This window comes from Grus americana, chromosome 24 (genome assembly GCF_028858705.1).
Source record: "Grus americana isolate bGruAme1 chromosome 24, bGruAme1.mat, whole genome shotgun sequence".
Classification (NCBI taxonomy): domain Eukaryota; kingdom Metazoa; phylum Chordata; class Aves; order Gruiformes; family Gruidae; genus Grus; species Grus americana.
This window is the reverse complement of record NC_072875.1, coordinates 8045786-8063875: the sequence shown is the minus strand read 5'-3', so window position 1 is coordinate 8063875 and position 18090 is coordinate 8045786. Positions and strand designations below refer to the sequence as shown.

General features: G+C 44.0%; 1 protein-coding gene across 3 annotated transcripts in view; it reads right to left on the bottom strand.

Moving 5' to 3' along the window:
* The window catches only part of PKNOX2 (PBX/knotted 1 homeobox 2), an 88734-nt gene that overhangs the window by 22716 nt on the left and 47928 nt on the right, over nt 1-18090 (bottom strand). For all 3 annotated transcript variants that reach the window (XM_054803045.1, XM_054803047.1, XM_054803048.1), the window contains exons 2-4: nt 14180-14331; nt 13766-13853; nt 5034-5142 (exon numbers count right to left, since the gene is read on the bottom strand). In XM_054803045.1, the coding sequence (XP_054659020.1) occupies nt 5034-5117 (84 nt within the window). In that variant the 5' untranslated portion in view covers nt 5118-5142; nt 13766-13853; nt 14180-14331. The remainder of the gene's footprint in view (nt 1-5033; nt 5143-13765; nt 13854-14179; nt 14332-18090) is intronic.

Sequence of the window (18090 nt, the reverse complement as noted above, 5' to 3'; positions counted from 1 at the left end):
CCAGCAAAGCCAAGGCGGGGGGTAATTTATTAAGGGATGCTTTGCAGAAGTCCTAGATTAAATCAGCTGCAACGCTCGTCTCCTGCTCACCGCAATTTTTTTTTTTTTCAAAGCCAGTATTATTGTCTAGACACACAGGCATTTTAAACTTTCTTCCAAAATTACGTGAGCCTCTTCCAACTTGCCAAGCCCAAGGATGAGTCATTTTTTGCACTGTGAGAAGCCAGCCAAAAAAACACCCAAACAACCCAACCTTTTTTTTTTTTTTGCCCAAATCACCCATCTTTAGCCCTGATGCCGCCCCAGATCGATGACGCAATGGGAATCCACTGTGCGATAAACCATTCTGCTAACTCTTTGCTTTTTTAAAAAATTGTGATTATTTTAGTGAAATATGTGTATTTAAGGTGTGAGGTGTGTCTGTGTCAGCGCGCGTGCAAATCACTGCGCGTCCTTCCAGCGTCGCCTCCAAAACTTCCGCCTCCGCAAGTACAGGACTGCACTTTTTTAGGGGCAATTTCCACTTAAAATTAACAATTGCATTAAAGAAATCTGAATTATTTGCTGCCGGGCTCCGACGTACTGTGCATCACATCCCTTTGCCTTCACAAGATTCAGTTAAAACCCCAAAATTTCGGAGAAAATCTTAATCGATTTGGGTTCAAACGCATCAGCAACCCCCCAAATCCTGTGGTTTTTAGCTCAAAAATCTCTTTGGAAAATTAACGCAGAGTGGATGGTTCACCTGCTCTGGCATGGAAATGTTGTAAAATAATTAGCGATTGCTAATCGGTAAATCTTGAATCCTCCCTTCAGCTGGGTAGCAAAAGGGAGCCGCTGCCTCTTGCTAAATATTATATGTATCATTTATTTATTTGTCCAATACACTTCTATATTTCTGTATTTATATAGAAATAAAATACTTTTTAGATATTATTTAGTCATCTAATATGCTTCCATTTCTTTCTGTGTTTATTTATATAGAAATAAAATATTTTATGTATTATTTATCTTATATATTTATTTATGTGATTATTTATATAGCAATAAAATCTTTTTTTTTATATACACACATATATGTGCACATATATATAAAAATATATATGTGTATACATGCGTATGCCCACAGTCTTCTCCAACCAAACTCATTCTCATACTTAGCTTCTTGCCATGAAAAAAAAGCAGATTTCTCACCTCCCTTAAAAGCTGCGTAACGCCGAGCCGGGCCAAAACCATGACACCTTTTGCTTTAAAAATGTTTGACTTTAATATCTCCTGCCTGACCTTTTGCTGCATATACGGCATTTTTTTTTTCTTTTTTAATCTCCTTTATTGTTCATAACTCCAAAGTTTGGCTCCAGCACCTGTAAACTCACCCGGCGCTATTTAATTTCTAACTCTCCCAAATCAGAAGCGGGTTGGGTTTCCATCCCTCTTCCCTTCCCCGCTGCTAAACAAATCCCTGAAAATTTGACATTCCTATCCCAGCAGTTTGGATTTCTCTTTTTTGCCCCCATTTTCTATCTAAAACCAAAAAGCGAGTGGATTTTGGGATGATCCAGCCATCCTACTGAATATCTCCCCATCCTCTTTCTACTCCCCCCCCTTTTTCTCCCTATTATCTCCCTTGAAAATCACCATCTGGGGGAAAAAATGGCACTTTTTTCCCCTTTTCTTTTTCCTTTTTTATTTTTTTTCCCCTTGTCACACTCATTTATGGGGACACCAAAACCCTTTTCACATCCTCTCCAGCAGCCGGAGCCCCGAAATCCTGCCAAGTTGGCTGTTTCCAGCCGAGTCTGCAACTAACTGGGCTATTACCCAAAAAAAAAAAAAAAAAAAAAAAAAAAAAAGCCTCCTTTGCGGCTGTTTCAAAGCCATTACCTCACCTTGGACTGAAGAAAATAATGAAAAATAAATAAAAATAATCCCAAGTCGACGGAAAAAGAGGTGAGAGGATGCTTGGATACAAGTATTTGGAGCCGGCGAGGGATGCTGGGCGGGGAGGAAGGCAAAAATGGGGCCAAAAATGGCTTTACAGGGAGCAGGTGGGGATGGGAAAGGAGGAAAAAGGCACCAGGTTTCTGGCTCAGGAGCAAGAGCATATTGGCAGTGGGAAAATGGGGAAATATGGGGGAAAAGAGGCTGGATTTGGGTATGAAAGTTGCAGGCGTTGGAAAAAAAAAATGCAGGTGGGGGTTAATTTTTTTTATTTTTTAAATGGTCAAAAACAGTTGTGGGAGGGGAAAAAAGTTTTAAAAAAAGGAAAATAAAAAATGTACAAGAATTCTGTTTAAAAATTGTTAAAATTCTGTTGAAAAATCTGTTAAAAACGGAAAAAATACGTTAAGAAAAGTAAAAAAAGTTTTTAAATGTGAAATAATTATGTAGACATACGTAAAATAAAAATAGCAAAAAAATGCACAACTGTTAAAAATAAGTTTAAAATGTTTAAAATATGTTAAAAATGTTAAAAAGGTAAAAGAATTCATAAAAAAAGGTAAAAAAAAATGTAAAAAAAAGGAAAAATTAATATTTAAAAATTCCCCATCTTTTTGCAAGACTCCTGGTTAAAGCAAAAATTTTTGAGGTGCCACTTGCTCGATGATGCACGTCGCATCCCAGTTATATTCCTTTTTTCTATTATATTTTTGCGAGTTTTTTGCTTTTTTCGGAAGAAAATCCTTTGCCGGAGTTAGCGGCTGCTCACCAGGCGATGGGAGGTGCTTCCCGCAGCTTTAAATGCGATATAGTCCCTTGTTTTAGGGGTTTTTTTTGGAAGACTATGGCCAAATACATCAACTCCATGGGGCGACCGCAGCGAAGGTTTTCAGGGCAAGAAAATCTCCTAAATCAGCAATATTTACCCTATTCCTTAGTGTTTCACAGCAAAATTTCTCTACCGCCATCGCATATGCTGAAAACGCTGGTCCTGAGCCCGAAAACGTGCTGGGGACATCAGGAGTTGGTCCTACTGAAAAATCAGTATCTCTGCCCAATTTTTCACTTGTGACTTTTTAAAAAGGATTTTTCTCATTAAAAATAATATACGTATTTTTATAATTTCCCATTTTTGTCCCTGATAGAACCACCTAAAATGCACTTTGTTGTAGGAGAAAGCTGCTTTCATCGCTTTCGGTGCTGAAAACGCTTAGTTTTGAAGCAACTTGATTTTGCTGACTTCAACGATGAAATGGCTGAAGACCTTCCCTTGGCTTTTTCTTTTAATTTACTATGGAAAACGTATGGATTTTTATGAAGATTCTTTCATTTTCTAGAGGTAGAGTCGCTCAGCGAGTGTGATCACACTCAGTGTAAATGATGCTTCGTACTACACCTTTTTTGTAGAACTGGGTGATTATTATTTTCTTCCTCCGAAAGGCAGCTTTTCCCATCGTTTCTGCTTCATTTTTGCACATTTCTGACAGTGAGGGTGATCACTTGCATAGCCTCCGCAGTAAAATATTAATGCAAAGCTCCCCCAAACCCCTTTTTTAGCACTTTTCTCCCCAAAACGGTCCTCTTGATGATGAGGAGCTGGTTGTATCTCTCATAATTGATTTTTTTTTTTTAATTTATCGCCGACCCTCCCCATCTCTACCTCGTCTTTGGGGAGAGGAAATTTGTGCAATTTGCTTTTTCAAATCCTAGAAATCCCAAATTTTCAGGTGAAAAGCTCACAGGAGTCCAAAAAATCGACTCTTGGCTGCAGCTTTTCCTCCAAACCCACTGAAGTGAAGGAAAAAAACGCTTGAGCAATCCTCTCAAATAGGGAAAAAAAAGAGATTTGGTCAATAATGCTCCTGAGGGTCCCCAAAAATCAGTGTATTAAAATGGGGGGCAGAGAAGGGGCAGGGATGGGGAAGGTAGGGGGGATGTCTCCGTAGGATGCTGCGGAGGAAAATCTCGGCTATTTTAAAAGTCCTTTAAATTGCCCATTAGGAGTAAAACGGCGTTGCGGCTCCCTGCTGCGTAAGTGAGAAAGGCGGCGTGTTTCGAAAAAAAAAAAAATTGGGAAAAAAACCCCCTTCTCGGAGCAGAGCGGCGAAGCGAGCAAATGATGACACAGAAGTTGGAGGAGCCATAAAAACCCCACCAAGGTGTCGTTTGCTAGAAGTGACCTTTTCCCACCGAAGGAGACGAGCGGAAAGGAGACCTGGGTGGCTTCGGGGGGGTGGGGAGGGGCATAAAAGTCAATTTATTTATTTTAGCTTGCAGAGAACAGGCTTGATTTTTTTTTTTTTTGTCCCTACTAGGGGAGATTTTTCTGCTTTTGCAGCCAAGATTTGCAGCAAATGGGAGAAAACCTCAAATTTTCCCATATGAACCCAAAAATAAATAAAGCCGCTTTGAATGCAGAGACAGTTCAGGGCTCGATCCGGATGTTCCCATTCAAACCAGCTGGGAAAGTGGAAATGTGATGTGGATTTGCCCCCCAAAAAAAATCTCAGGATGGGCTGCAAGGTGTGGGATGGGCTCTGAAATCCAATCGCAACCCCCACGTCCAGCCCATTGGGGTGCTCCAGTAGAGTTTCTCTTGGACAAAATCCTCTTCTTATAATAATTTAACTCTGTAACGATGCTCGGAAAAGTTATTCGACCCCCTTAGAGCAATATCATAGATGAAGTCTTTTCCCCCCTCCACCCCCGGCCACGGGTTGCCAAAAACCATCATAAAAATAAATCAAAAGGCCATTCCTATGGTTAAATCCATCCTGGTTTAGCCAGACGTTTTGTCTTTCCAGCTCGTTAACCTGCTCGCTGCAAACACACCGCGGCGTCAGCTTTCCAGGAAGATCCCATGACCCCAAAATAAGCCAGAAAGGGGGGGGGGGAACCCCATAGTTTGTCCCAAAACCCTTCAATCCTGGAGATTGCATCAAGAAGGGTTTTAATTTTTGCCAGTCTCTGAAATGAACATTTTGGGGCGCAATACTTTGTAATGGTCATTATTCAGCAAGGGAGGGTAATTAATGCAGGAGTTGGGGGTCACAGGGGGTTCGGAGGAGCCCATGGTGCTGGTGGACACTAACCTGTGGAGTGTCTTGGTAGGGAGGAGGGGGCACCGTCTGGGTGGCCATCATCGTCAGAGCCGGTGCCGGGGAGACATGGTGCATCCTGGGTGGGAGTCACATCGAGAACCTGTGGGAGAAATGTCACTGGATTAAGGGGCATCTCCCCCCCACAAAATAAATCCCTCAGAAAGGAAAAAAAAAAAAAGGACAGAAAGGAGAGGTGACATTCCTCTCACTAGCAACCTGGCACAGTGCTCCACCATGCAGTCTCTGGAAGAAACCAAAGAGGATTTGATGACCCTTATCATAATTTGATTATTTGAGATTCATGATTTTGGATAAGGAATGCATCGGGGGTGAAGCGAAGAGGGTTGCTGGCAAGGAGATCTGCCCTGGAGAGCAGCCAGGCAAGGACAGAGCTCTTGGAGATGATGGCTGCCATTGGTGAACCTCACTATTTCCCTCTTGTGAACCCTGGTGCCCCCAGAGCATTTTTTTCCCACCCCTTATGCCTAAAACTAGAGTGCCTAAATGGGGATTTCCATTCCCTTTCCAGTTATTCCTGCTTTTCGGAAACAGGAAAACAAGTCATAAATGCAAAACTTTCCATCTTCTGAAATTATACACTAAAAAAACCCCACAAATGATGTGTTTCTTTGCCTTTGGCCACCATGGAGTCACATCCCCAAGCACTGCACGCTCAATCCAGAAGGGACATTCAGTATCCAATGTTGAGTTGATCAACACAGTTGACTCTTACATTGAGTTCACCAAGCAAGTTGCTTCCTATGTTGCATTGACCAACCCAGTTGACTCCTATGTTGCGTTGACCAACATCATGGCACAGAAATCAGGAAAGAGGGTTCAAATCCTTGCTTGATTTGAACCATGGAGCAAACCCTCATTTTGCACATCCTGTATGGACATCCTTGAAGCCGGGAGGCAGTCTGAGACATGCCACCCTCAACCTCTCGAAGTTGCTCTGCTTTCTGTAAATGTACAGTTATCTGGGGGAAAAACAGACTCTTTTTTGGTATCTTCAGGTCCCACAGTGATGGAGAAAGAAGAGGGGCACCGGGAAGGGACAAATTTGTAGAGGAGCTCTTCGCTGGATGCCTTGGGGATGGGCAGACCTGATGGCAGAGCGTAAACAAAAATTAGCTCTTTGCCCCAAAAATGCCTCCTGTCCTATTATTTGACTGCAGCTGCCTGGTTGCTTCAGAAGGAAAGCCAATAATCTTGCTTAAATCCTCAAAAAACCTTGTCCTGGGTCCTCTCAGAGGCTCTGAGCTCCATATTGAGCCAACTCACAAAGCCACCTGGCAAAATCTCCCAAGAGCCTCCAAAAATGCTTTTCTCCCTACAATGACTCATTTTTTTAAGAGATGACATCTCTCAAAGGGTTTGCCCGGTTGCAATGCCCATCATTGCACTGGGTTCCCCATTGGCTTCTCATCTGGAAAAGAGCTGCGGCACCATCCCATGAAGAAATGCAAAAAGTTATATAAAGTCCTCTGATATTGTGAAGGGATCTACCAAAAAATAGCATCAGCGTCACTTTTGCCATGAAATGGTGACATGCATGGAAGACATGCTCTCACACAAAGCAGAGGAAGGGGGATAACAATGAGATCAGTAAAAACCAAGACACATTTGGGGTTTTAGGAAGATTCAGAATATTCTGGTCTTCTCTGTGAGGTCCACAGTTGTTTGGGGGAAGATTCACAATATTCTGGTCTTCTCCATGAGGTCCACTATTGTTTGGGGGAAGATTCACAATATTCTGGTCTTCTCTGTGAGTCTTACAGACACTACCAGGCACCAAGAGAATAAATGCGCTGAGCCCACCTGGAAACCCAAGTGATGTCTGCATGGCATGAGAGTCAACCACTCTTATTATTTTGCATGACTAAATTAACTATATTTTTTTTACTTTGCACTAGTATGGATGCACCATGAACTGAGCATTAAGAAAACATACCCAAAATCCTGTGCATTGGGAAAGCAGACTGGGGTCCTCGCGTGATGCAGACCTCTTGCAGCGAGGACATTGCATTTATGGGATTAAAATGTTGCTTTTCATCTTTTTTCCCCAAGAGTAAAATAGCGGGAGGTAAAATAATCTGCCCAAGTGAACTCGCGGCTTAAAATCTTCAGTGTCCGATGTCAAAGCTCGGCTCACAGCTACCGGCACATCCTCAAGGGGTAACACCAAAGGGAAATCTCCCCACCAGAAATAGCTGCAGCTGGAGAAAAACAGAATTCAGGACCGTGACGGTCTAGACATCTTGGTGTGAAGCTAAAAAAAAATCAGAGATTGCTATTTTGGGGAAAAAAAAACCCTGCTTGGCATCTATTGTTCAGGCCAGGAGTGAGCCTACCTCTACTGCACAGAGATTTATTGCGGGGTGCGAGCTTTTTGGCCAAATACGTTCCCAGAAGGTGGCAGTCCGGAGCCCAATTTCATTGCCAAATATCATCTAACCTGCTAAAATCGAGCTGTTTGTTAAGGCTTTATGGGCGTTGATTTGTTTGGAGAATAGGACTTATAGCCAAATTTAAAAAAAAAAAAAAAGGATAAAAATGAGAAACAGCTGTTGCCGATCATGGTATATTTATCTTGGGGGAAACAAATGCACCCGGGTGCCGTAAATATCCAGGGAAGCGCCTGGCGCCCGCGGAAAAGCGGGCCGGGTGTTTCACATGGGAGCCCCCGGCCATGAATCTCGGGATAACGGTGCAAAGCTGTCAGCCCCACAGATTCATCGGCAGCCAAACGCAGGGAAGGGTCAAAAGCTGCTATTTTATGCATTAATCCTTTCTTATTTTTTTATATTTTTTTTATTTTATGTATTAATCCTCTCTTTTTTTTTTTTTCCTCCCCACCTCTTAAATCAATTTAGCCGCGTGAGCTCCCGACCGCGGGCATCCAGACGACGAAGGGAGCAGAGCATCGCCAAACCCCCGCCAACCCCTTGCAGGTCAGCTCAAGGCAACGATCAAATCTTGGGCAAAGAGTGAATTTTGAGAGGCTGGGGGTTAAGGAGAGCAGGAGCTGCGGCCAACTCCCGGGGCGTTTGCGCGGAGGAAAGAAATGGTGAGCAATAAAACCCATAAAGGCTCTTACATTTCCGGAAGCGGCAGTACTTTAGGTTTTGGCAGTGACCTGAGATCAAAGTATCCTAAATTTCTTTATGAAATAAAATTATTTCAGTTATCGCTGAAATACCGCCATTAAGTTGGAAATGTATTTCCCGAAGAGCTTGCGTCTACCTAAATGAGTCACAGATTTATAAGCTGCATTTTTTGCCAGCAACGTATTACCTCCTCTATCAAATAAAAATAATTAAAGACGAAGTTGAGAAGTTGGGTTTGTTTTTTTTTCCCCAGCATGGTCACTGATGCCTTAAAACATTTTAAAAGTCTAAGTATTGCAGACAGTCATCCACCACCGCCAGATGAATATGACCTCCTTGATTAATAAAGCAGCCATAAAACCATATTAGAAGTGGAGCTGGATGCAAAAAAAAAAAAAAAAAAAAAAAAAATTCACATTGTTAGACCGCACGTTTATCGTTTTCAGTGGACAATGTTAATATTAGCTTTGCAAGGTGCAACTCTTGTTTACAAATCAGTGGGAAAACAGGGATCGGTCTTTCTAGCTCATTCAGCAGCTTCTCCCCCCGCAGCAAAACACGCAATTGATAACGGAGGATTCAACGTGAGAAATCAGAAAAAAATCAGCTTTTCAGGCATTTCTTCTTATCCACCCAAAGTTTCAAAATTATTAGAGATACTTCGGGATGTTTTTCCAGCCATGGGAAGGTATTTTTCTGTATTAAGGGAAGACTGCCTTTCCCAAAGGGTTTTTTGTTTTGGTGGTTTTTAAGAGGGAATGCTTTGGGATTTGCAGTAACGCTGCGTCAGTCGTGCTCCCTCCGCAGCGGGCTCCAAGTTTTTTATGCCACCGTCTTCACAGAGGGCTTGTACATGCTGAAGTTTATGATATATGCATTCATTATACGCATATATCTAAGTTAAAATGAAGAAATATAGCTGAGGGGGAAAGAAGAGGCACCTCCAGAGGACGATACATCTCGCTCTGAACCGTGAGCGAGGACAGGTTCACCCTTGCCGGGCGACGCCGACTCTTCGTCGGCCATAAAGTGAATTGAGAGCGACCCTCTTGCTCTTCAATGTCTCATTTCTATCCACCAACCTTCACCCTTTTTGCTTGTTTTTACCAACTTACACCACCTTATGCTCACTAAAAACACACCCGGTGCTATTCAATGGTGAAAAATAGGGGAAAAAATCCTGTTTTTCAGGACGTTGCCCATCCTCAGTCTTTTCTCACGTTCGAGGTTGCTTCCAAGTGATGCCTCATCTGAGGATACCAGGAGTGATTGCGCTAGAAATACCACTGGGCCACCAAATATTTTTAATTTTTCTAGGAATATTTGGTAGTCGAATTTCCTCTTTCCAAACCCAGGAGGGTTTTTGCACTGGGAACATCCTTTGCTCTTGATCAAGATGCTGGTTCCCTAAATGTTGACCTTCATACCCTTCCCGGCATGCAATTATCCAGTTATTTCCCAATAAAAAAGGACAAATCAAGTCTGTGCTTCTGCTACAACCACGGGCTAAAGCAGGTGGAGATTTGATACTTCTGCAGGATAAACGCTGGACCAGAGCAAACCCCTTCTCTATTTTTCTCCTAAAAAAACCCTCTTGGTCAATGCGTAAGCGCTGGGGTGAAATGGAGAGGAAATGGGAAACGCCTTGTCGGACAATGCCAAAAAACTCTTGCCAAGCAGCTGTTTGGTTTGTCATCGGATGGGACATCTCCCTTGGGTGCGGGAGAAAACAGCATTTATTTATTGAATATTTGTGTTTGTTTATTGAATATTTGCAAATCCTCCTCCCAACTCCAGCTCCATAGCAAGGGGGGAGCCGCTACAGTGAATTTCCAATGAGCACAACAATTACCACTAAATATTTCTCTGCTCTCCGAAGATACCCATCCCTGAAAGGCTCCAGGGATATCTCTGCAACATAAACACCAGAATAAAACCTGCAAGAGCCAGTCAGAGCTTTAGTAGACAAGGTTAATGTACCTTGAACAGCAGCATTAAACAACTTTGTTCTTTTTTTTTTTTTAAGTGGATTGCTGAGATACCTACCTACATTTTAAAGTGTTATTTTTATAGAGGGAGACCATTAAGCACCTTCCAAAACAAACCGGTGCAGGGAAACATCAAAGAAGCTTCTTCAAAGTAACCTGAAAATACTTTGCATTTTGTGCAATCCAGCCCCCGGCCCAACAAAAGTTCCCAAAAGAGCAAATTGTGAATTTTTTTGGAGGGCAAATTGAAAAGCTTTGAAGTGAAACGTAGCTGAGGAACCCAAAAAATGCACAAACTTCCTCTTGCCGGACACAAATTGTCCAGGAAAAGTTTCTGATTGCCTTAAGAGTGCTTGAAAAAATTAGGGAGCAGATTAATTTTCCAACAGTTCTGCGCTGCGAGCAATTAACTGTGAATAATTTATGATCGAAATCTTGCCCGACGCTTTCAAACCTTGCCTCGCACTCTTCATTTTCCATCGCAACCTGCTAATCCCATGAGAGAGGAATCGCTGCATGTCCACGTTTCCATCACGCCAATGCCAAATCTCAATCCCACCCCAGTCCTGCAACGGGAAGGTCCCATCCCCAAGGTCCCAGCCAGGTTCAGAGGAGCTTCTTGGAGGACAAAGAAGACGATGGCAACTAAATGCGATGAGTTTTGGAGAGACGGGCTGGAAGAAGAGGCTGAAGTATGAGTCTGAGATGAACGAGGTGCTGGGAAAATGGGAGATTTGTGGGTTTTGCACGTCTTCTGTGCCACTGGCAAACGGGATGTCAGAGCTGTTGCTCGAGGATGGGCAGCCAAGAAGAAACACGCTCAAATACAGTCTTCCTCAGCAAAAAATATAACCGTCAGCCGCATTTTTCCACTGCTAACTGCAGTCCTTCACTAATTTCTGCACAAAGTTTTGCAAAGCACAGATCAGGCCAACGCCGGTGCAAAACCCACCCGCAACCTCAATGCAGACGTGCGCCAACAATTCCAGCAAAGATCCCACCACAAACTATGCAAAGACTTTTTGCAACAATCACTGCAGCCCATAAACACCCCGTGAACAACAATGCAATTTTTAATAATGCCTTTTTGGGATGTTTATTTTGCAAATCAAAGCCCACAGGCTTCGTTCAAATCTCCCAAAACCCGCACGAGTAATTGCGCCGGGTAAACACAAACAGAAACCTGCTTTTTGGTGGGCTTGCAGGAATTCGGCTAAAACCAGTAGACCTAACCCAACTGCAGAAACACGGGCGAGATGTGCATGGGAGCGTGCAAAGATGTCCCCACCCACGGGAAAGCCCCAAAAACAGAGCAATGCCACAGCACACCAAATAAAACCCTCTCCTCCCTTAAATCTGCCTCGTTTCTTGCTATATCCTGCTAACGTGCTTGCAAATTTTCCCTTCGGGAAAGGGAAAGAAATCCCTCTGGAGCCGGCTGTTTTCCTCTTTCCCATATGGCAGATAAATCAGAGCTCCCAACTCAACGAGTTTCTGCTCCGCATCCCTCTCTCGCAGCTCTCCAGCTCCTCCTGGTCTTACCTCCCCCACCTGAATTTCCTTTTAAAATGCAAAATTTCCAAACCAGAAGACAAAAATAAGGTTTTCCTTAAGGCATGCCCGGCTTCCCAGTATCAGCAGAGAGTTGTCCCCATCCAAGCCCTGAGCCAAGACACCAAAGATCGCGACGTGAGCCGCTAGATTAATTGCCTCAATTTAAACAACATTCATTTGCCCATTTAACAGCAATTTTTTTGCCATATTTCCAGCCTCAATGACAAAAGAGAGGTTTGAGACGCGACGCGGTGATTTATACAAGCTCCGGCTAACTAGGGAGTTACGAATAGGTTTGAACTCCTTTAATTATGCTTAATTACACTGTCTTCTCCATTTACTCTGAATGGTAGACCCTAAGATACGTTCAGCCTGGTCTGAACTCAACGCAATGAGGAAATTTGGAACAAAAAAAGCACTGGGAAGTGTTTATGTTGTGAGACAGATGTGCCAAATTTTTTGGCAGCTTTTTTTGCACAGTGACAAACGGTGCAGCCTGGCCTCGGACGTGCATCTCTCTGGACGTACGGGCTTCAGGAGGAAGAAAGCTGAAATGGTTTCGTGCCTGAAAATGGGGGGACCCACGTACAAGGTGGAAAAGGCCAAGGGGAACCAAGTTATTTCTCAGAAGATGCCTTCAGGATAGGTAAGTTCTATCATTAACCACTTAGAGCAATGCCAGCCCTCTGTTCCAGAAGGTAATTAGGTGGACACCCATCATCACATCTTTCCGTGATGAGTGAGGTGTCTGGACCTTGTTGGCACAATTTGCTGAACAGGTTGGGTTTGGTCTTCTTGCTGCAGATGCTTTCCAGGGCAGGTTGCGTTTGTGTCCTCCACAGACACATGCTCGTGTCCTCCACGGCCTCAGTTTCCTCCAAGGAGAACAACCCAATGTGCCCAAAATACATTGCAGGGCACCGAGCCCTTCCACATAAGCACCAGGCAGCTCCCATCAAAATACTGATTGGAAGCAGGCCATCAAGGCAAGGAGGATCTCCCCAAACAGAGGTCCTTGTGGTGACCCCAAGCCCTCAGAAACCCATCAGAGAAATCATTTCAAAGTGAACCCAACCTGAACCTTCATTAGAAAGGGGGCAAAACCAGAATAAGGAGAAATTCAGCCGTTTCATCACATCCGTAATCCTGGGTTGGTTTTTTTTTTGGTCGAGGGAAGGTCACCGGCAAGAATCAGGGCTGAAAGGGCAGCCTGGAGGAAATAATCCTCCTGTTATTGGCTGCTTTTTATTAAAAGGGACTTTCAGAAGAGGTAAGACCCAAAAAGACTCAAAGAAAAGATATTCTGCGGCACCACAGACCAAACAAAGCTTTTGGGTTTTCCCCTGAGACCCCCGCACCCTAAATATCACCATTTTAGGAAGAAATCAGGTGCTTTTTTTCAGGATATTTGCACAAATTGAAGGCAGCATCTCCATTTTCAGTGATGGAAGATTTCTCTTCGCTCCTTTAGGAGGAAAGTCGCAGCCAACGGGGTTTTATTTTCTTTGTCACCTGCCGGGCGCCTACGGTTTTGGCACAGATCAAGGACATTTGTCACACTGTCAAGCCCTAATTTTAGCGATCAGGACTGTCTAAAGGACTGCGAGACCCTTGGTTTCACGTACGTCTTATTTTAAGCTCCGTGTTTCAGTTATTTTTAGCTGGTGACCATTTCTCCACATCCTACTGACATGCCAAAATTTTGCAGCGATAGCAGCCCATATTTCAGGGTATTTTTACAAAAATATCTCTGTGTTTTCCTCCAGGCTGGCCATGGCTTGTAAGGTTCACAAAAACCTGTTTTCAATACTTGAGCAAGATTCCCTGCACAGCCTGATTTCTAAAAAAAACAAAGAAAAACACAGCGAAAAAGTCCAATTCCCCCCTAAATGCTTATTTAGTTTATTTAGGGAAGGGGTGATACGACTTGGGTGTACCAGAAAAGAGCAGAAATTCCCCCAAATAAAGCCCCACCAAGGTCATGACTCACCACGTCCCACTCGATTAACACATAGAGCTGTGCAATTAATATATATAATTGCCTAATTAATATAAAGCGAAGCAGGCTTACCGTTTGGGGGGGTGCACGGGGAGCCGCTGCCCTGCAAGCGTCCTCCCGCCGCCCCAAAAACAGGATTTTCTGGGTGGGGGATCACAACCTGGGAAAGCAAAAGATGAAATATTTGAACATGGAAAGAAAATGATGAAACGAGAAGGCAAAATATTAATCAGAGGATGGAGCTTTCCGTGCTGGGAAAGGTCTTTTGGCAGCGTCAGCGAAGCCGTGGTGGGCAAGTCCGCTCTTAATGCACTTTTTTTTGCAGGATAGTGGGGAAAATAGGAGGAATCAAGGAAAATTTAGGTGGGAATATCCCCTTGGAGGTGAAAGCAGGGATGGTGGCTGAGCTACATAAGACCCTGAGGTCTTATCCAAGAACATCTCCAAGGAAGGACAAAAAATAAATCAGATTTTTAAAAGTCGAACCGAGATGTGTCCAGAAAATGAAGGCGTGCTCGTTGCCGGTCTGTCCGCAAAGGATGAAGAGCAACGTGGTCCCGTCCCGTCCTTCTCGGCTCCTGGAGGGCGGTGAATCTCCGGCACGGGATCTCACTGAGGGTTAGCTGTACAATCTGGGTCTGAGAAGGAGAAAAAAGGGGAAAAAGCAATGAAACGGTAATGCCATTGCCCGCACCCACATTTCGTGCCGGCTGTTGCCATCCCCCCGGTTAATTATTATCTTTGAGTGTAAAAGTGCTTTTACGCTCGGGCTCAGATGGTACGAACTACGGAAGAGCCATCAGCTCAAAAGCAAGGGAGCTCCCAGCCATTATTTACTAAGGAAAAGTCCGCGTAGACGTTGGAGATGATGCTGCATCTACCGAGGATCTGGCCTTTACGGAGGCTGAGGCTGGGATTTCTAGACCCATCTAAGCAGATCCAGGGGATAAATGAAGATGAGCTGAGCGAGGACCAGCATGGCTGCAGGGTGTTTTGTGTTTGACTGCCAAAAAAAAAAGGAATAAAAGAGAAAATTCCCCAGAGCTCTGAATATACATCACCTCCAGCGAGCCTCTTAGATACATCTGATAAATGTCCCTTGATATACATCACCTCCAGATATTGCCTCTATCTTAGGTGATGAACATCCCCCAAGATCTCCGGTATATGTCTGATATATCTACCTTGATATATATCACCTGGTGGAGAGCTCCTCAGATCTCCAATAGATGTCTGATATATGTCCCTTGGTACACATAATCTCTGTCGAGCTCCTCAGATCTTCAGTATACATCTGATATATCTACCTTGATATAAATCACCTCCAGACAGCTCCTCACCAATATACATCTGACATATACAACTCTGATATATGTCACAACACTGGAGCTCCTCAAATCTCCGTTATATATCCAATACATCTACCATGATATACATCACCTCCAGAGAGCTCCTCAGATCTCCGATATATATCTCATATATGTCCCTTGATACACATCACCTCTGGAGAGCTCCTCAGATCTTCAATAAACATCCGATATATCTACCTTGATATATATAACCTGGTACAGAGCTCCTTAGATTGCTGATATATGTCTACTATATATATATTTATATATACTTTGATTCACTGAGCTGCTCAAATTCCAATGTACATTTGATATATGCACCTGGGTACACATCACCTCCAGAGAGCTCCTCAGATCCCCAGTATTCATCTGGTACATCTACCATGATGCGCACCACCTCCAGAGAGCTCCTCAGATCTCCGAGGCATTCTGAAGGATGCATCCCTGCTATACGTGGCCTGCAGAGAGCTACGCCTCGCACGGTGAGGCTGTATGGGAGATCCATGAGAACCATTTCCCCTGGTTTTAACTCCATCCCAAACCCCTTGCAATAACAACGCTCCCGTTGTTGTGCTCGCATGGTCTGTATCCATCATCGCAGCCAGGAGTACGGGTCCAAAAGACAGAGGTATATGGGGAAGCTTGCATAGGAAGTGTCATTTCTGGAAACCTGGATGTCACCGAGGCCACTGCCCAAGGAGACATATGGAAGCAACTGGGTGATTTCAGGGCGAAATGGGGCAGAAACATGAAAAACTTGGGGAAAGGGGTGAAAGGTCAAGATGCCCCTTGACTTCGGGGGCAAGCATAGGTCCTGCCGAGAGGTTTAGAGACCTAATCTGGGTTATGCTAAATGCTCATAAGGGGCTTGAGTCCAAAACTCTTCCACCAGTTGAAATACCCTTACAGATATCTACGATCAGGAATAAAGAAAAAAAAACACCTACAGGCTCATGCCTTGGAAGAGCATGCACAGGTTGACACCAAACCAGCATCAATGACCTGGGACATGATTTGCATTGGATCTGTCCTGCCAACGTGATGAAAAGGCTCATGTTTGGCAGCAATCCTTCATCCTTGTAAAGACTTTTGTCCGTCTCATGGGAGAGACTTTTGTCATCTGGGCTCACCACGTGAATAAAACCTGAGGAGTGGAGGAAAAGGAGTGGATAAATGAGACTCTGCTGGTGCTAAAAGAGCTCTGCTAGTTTGATTTTCATCCTTGCAGGTGATCAGGGCTGAGGTCTTGGATGCTGTATGCATGTAGGACAAAAATACGGGCTTGTGTAGCTTCTGCACAAAAGATGCCATTTTTGTCCCCATCTCGAAGAGCACCAAGAGCCATCCCCACCTGGGACATCTCCTTGAACACCCTTGCAGAGGGAGATAAGTCCTTTTGAGCCAGCGCACACTTTTAGAGACTTCAAAAAGGCATCCTTTGAAGTTTAGCAGAGACCTTCAAAGTCCCTGAAGGGAATGGAGAAGATGCCCCCTTCAAGGTGCTCCACCACAGGCAACGCAAGCCAGCAAGATGCATGGTGTCCCAGGCACACATGGTTCCATGGACCAGCTGCCCGATGGCTCATAAATGAGACACCATTTATGAGAAGCCATCAATCCCTCAAAACGCCCTCATCAATGCCCCAAAATGCCCTAATCAATCCCCAAAATTGCCCCAAATCCTGATCTACTTGACCTGAATAGCATCCAATGGTGGACATGGGAACCCAGCATCCCAGAATCTCAGCCTGTACCCAGGTTGCAAAAAGCCAAGGACATCCTCGTTAATAAAGATTCAATACAGTGTAAGGGAATGCTAATAAAGATAGCATTTAGCAAAACAAAACGTAGAATTTTTGCAAAAAGTCTAGTATTTTAAAGCAAGAAGGCTTTTCCCAGCGTCTTGCCTTGTTTCCAGTGTGAGTAGATCATGATGGTTCCAACCTCATCATAGCAATGCTCTTTAATTGTGACAATAACTTTATAATAAATTTAATGCCAGCTCCTCTGACTTAGGTGGAAACAATAAATGGTGAAATCTCTAATAACGCTGCTGGTTTTCGCTGAATTATTTTTATAGCCTGCACTATGCCCAGGACATCACTGCAAGCTGGACAGGCCCCAAACTCTACACTCATGGGGACAACCAAAGAAACCCTGTGTGAGTGAAAAACAGAAATCAAACCTCAAACTTCAGTTTAAGTCTTTAAGGAGCTCCAAGGGGTGATCACGACCCTCCAAGTGCTTTGACAACACCCACCGCTGTCTGCAATGAGGACCACTGCAATAAAAAACTTTGATTTGGGGTTTTTTTTTCCCCTTGCAGTGCAATTTCTGTAGCATCTCCAGCCTCCAAGTAAGGGCTGGGGCTGGATGTTGAGATGCTCAAAGGTGCAAAGAGCAACATGGTATTTTCATCCTTCTACCTCTGAGCCGCGCAAGTTAAAGCCGGTGATGCACTAACCCCATCCTCACTCGGAGAGAGTGAACAGATTTCAGATTTGCCCATACACACGCGGTATTTCTGTATTTCTGCAAAAGCAAAGCTGTTTCGCCACAAAAAATTATCCGGGAGAGACGAGTCCCTCAGTGGAGCCCCACTATCGGCGATTCGCATTATCCAAAGGGCGCACGTATGGAAATATCGGACACGCACATGTGTGCACATCTGGACCCGGGGAACAAAAGCGGCCTCACTACACCGCGCCGATAAATAATGGAAAGTCGAAGTGCCCTGCAGAAGCGGCACCATACTGTTCGGCCTCGGGCGAGACGGAGGAAAATTCAGTACCCATGAGGTCTGGAACAGTGGGATTAATAACACATCAATTTTAATGCGGGGTGGGTTGTGGGGGTTTTGGGTTTTTTCTTCCTTTTTATTTTTTTTTTTTTTCTGCTTCACAAACAGCAAAGTGAATGTTTGAGCATCTCAGCGGGGGGTTAATGAGGACTCTGATTAGTTATTCAGATTTGCCGGTGCTGCCTCCATCCATCCTCGGATGAGGGAATAACGGGAAAGGGTTTGCAGAAAAAGCTCTTAAAGACGAC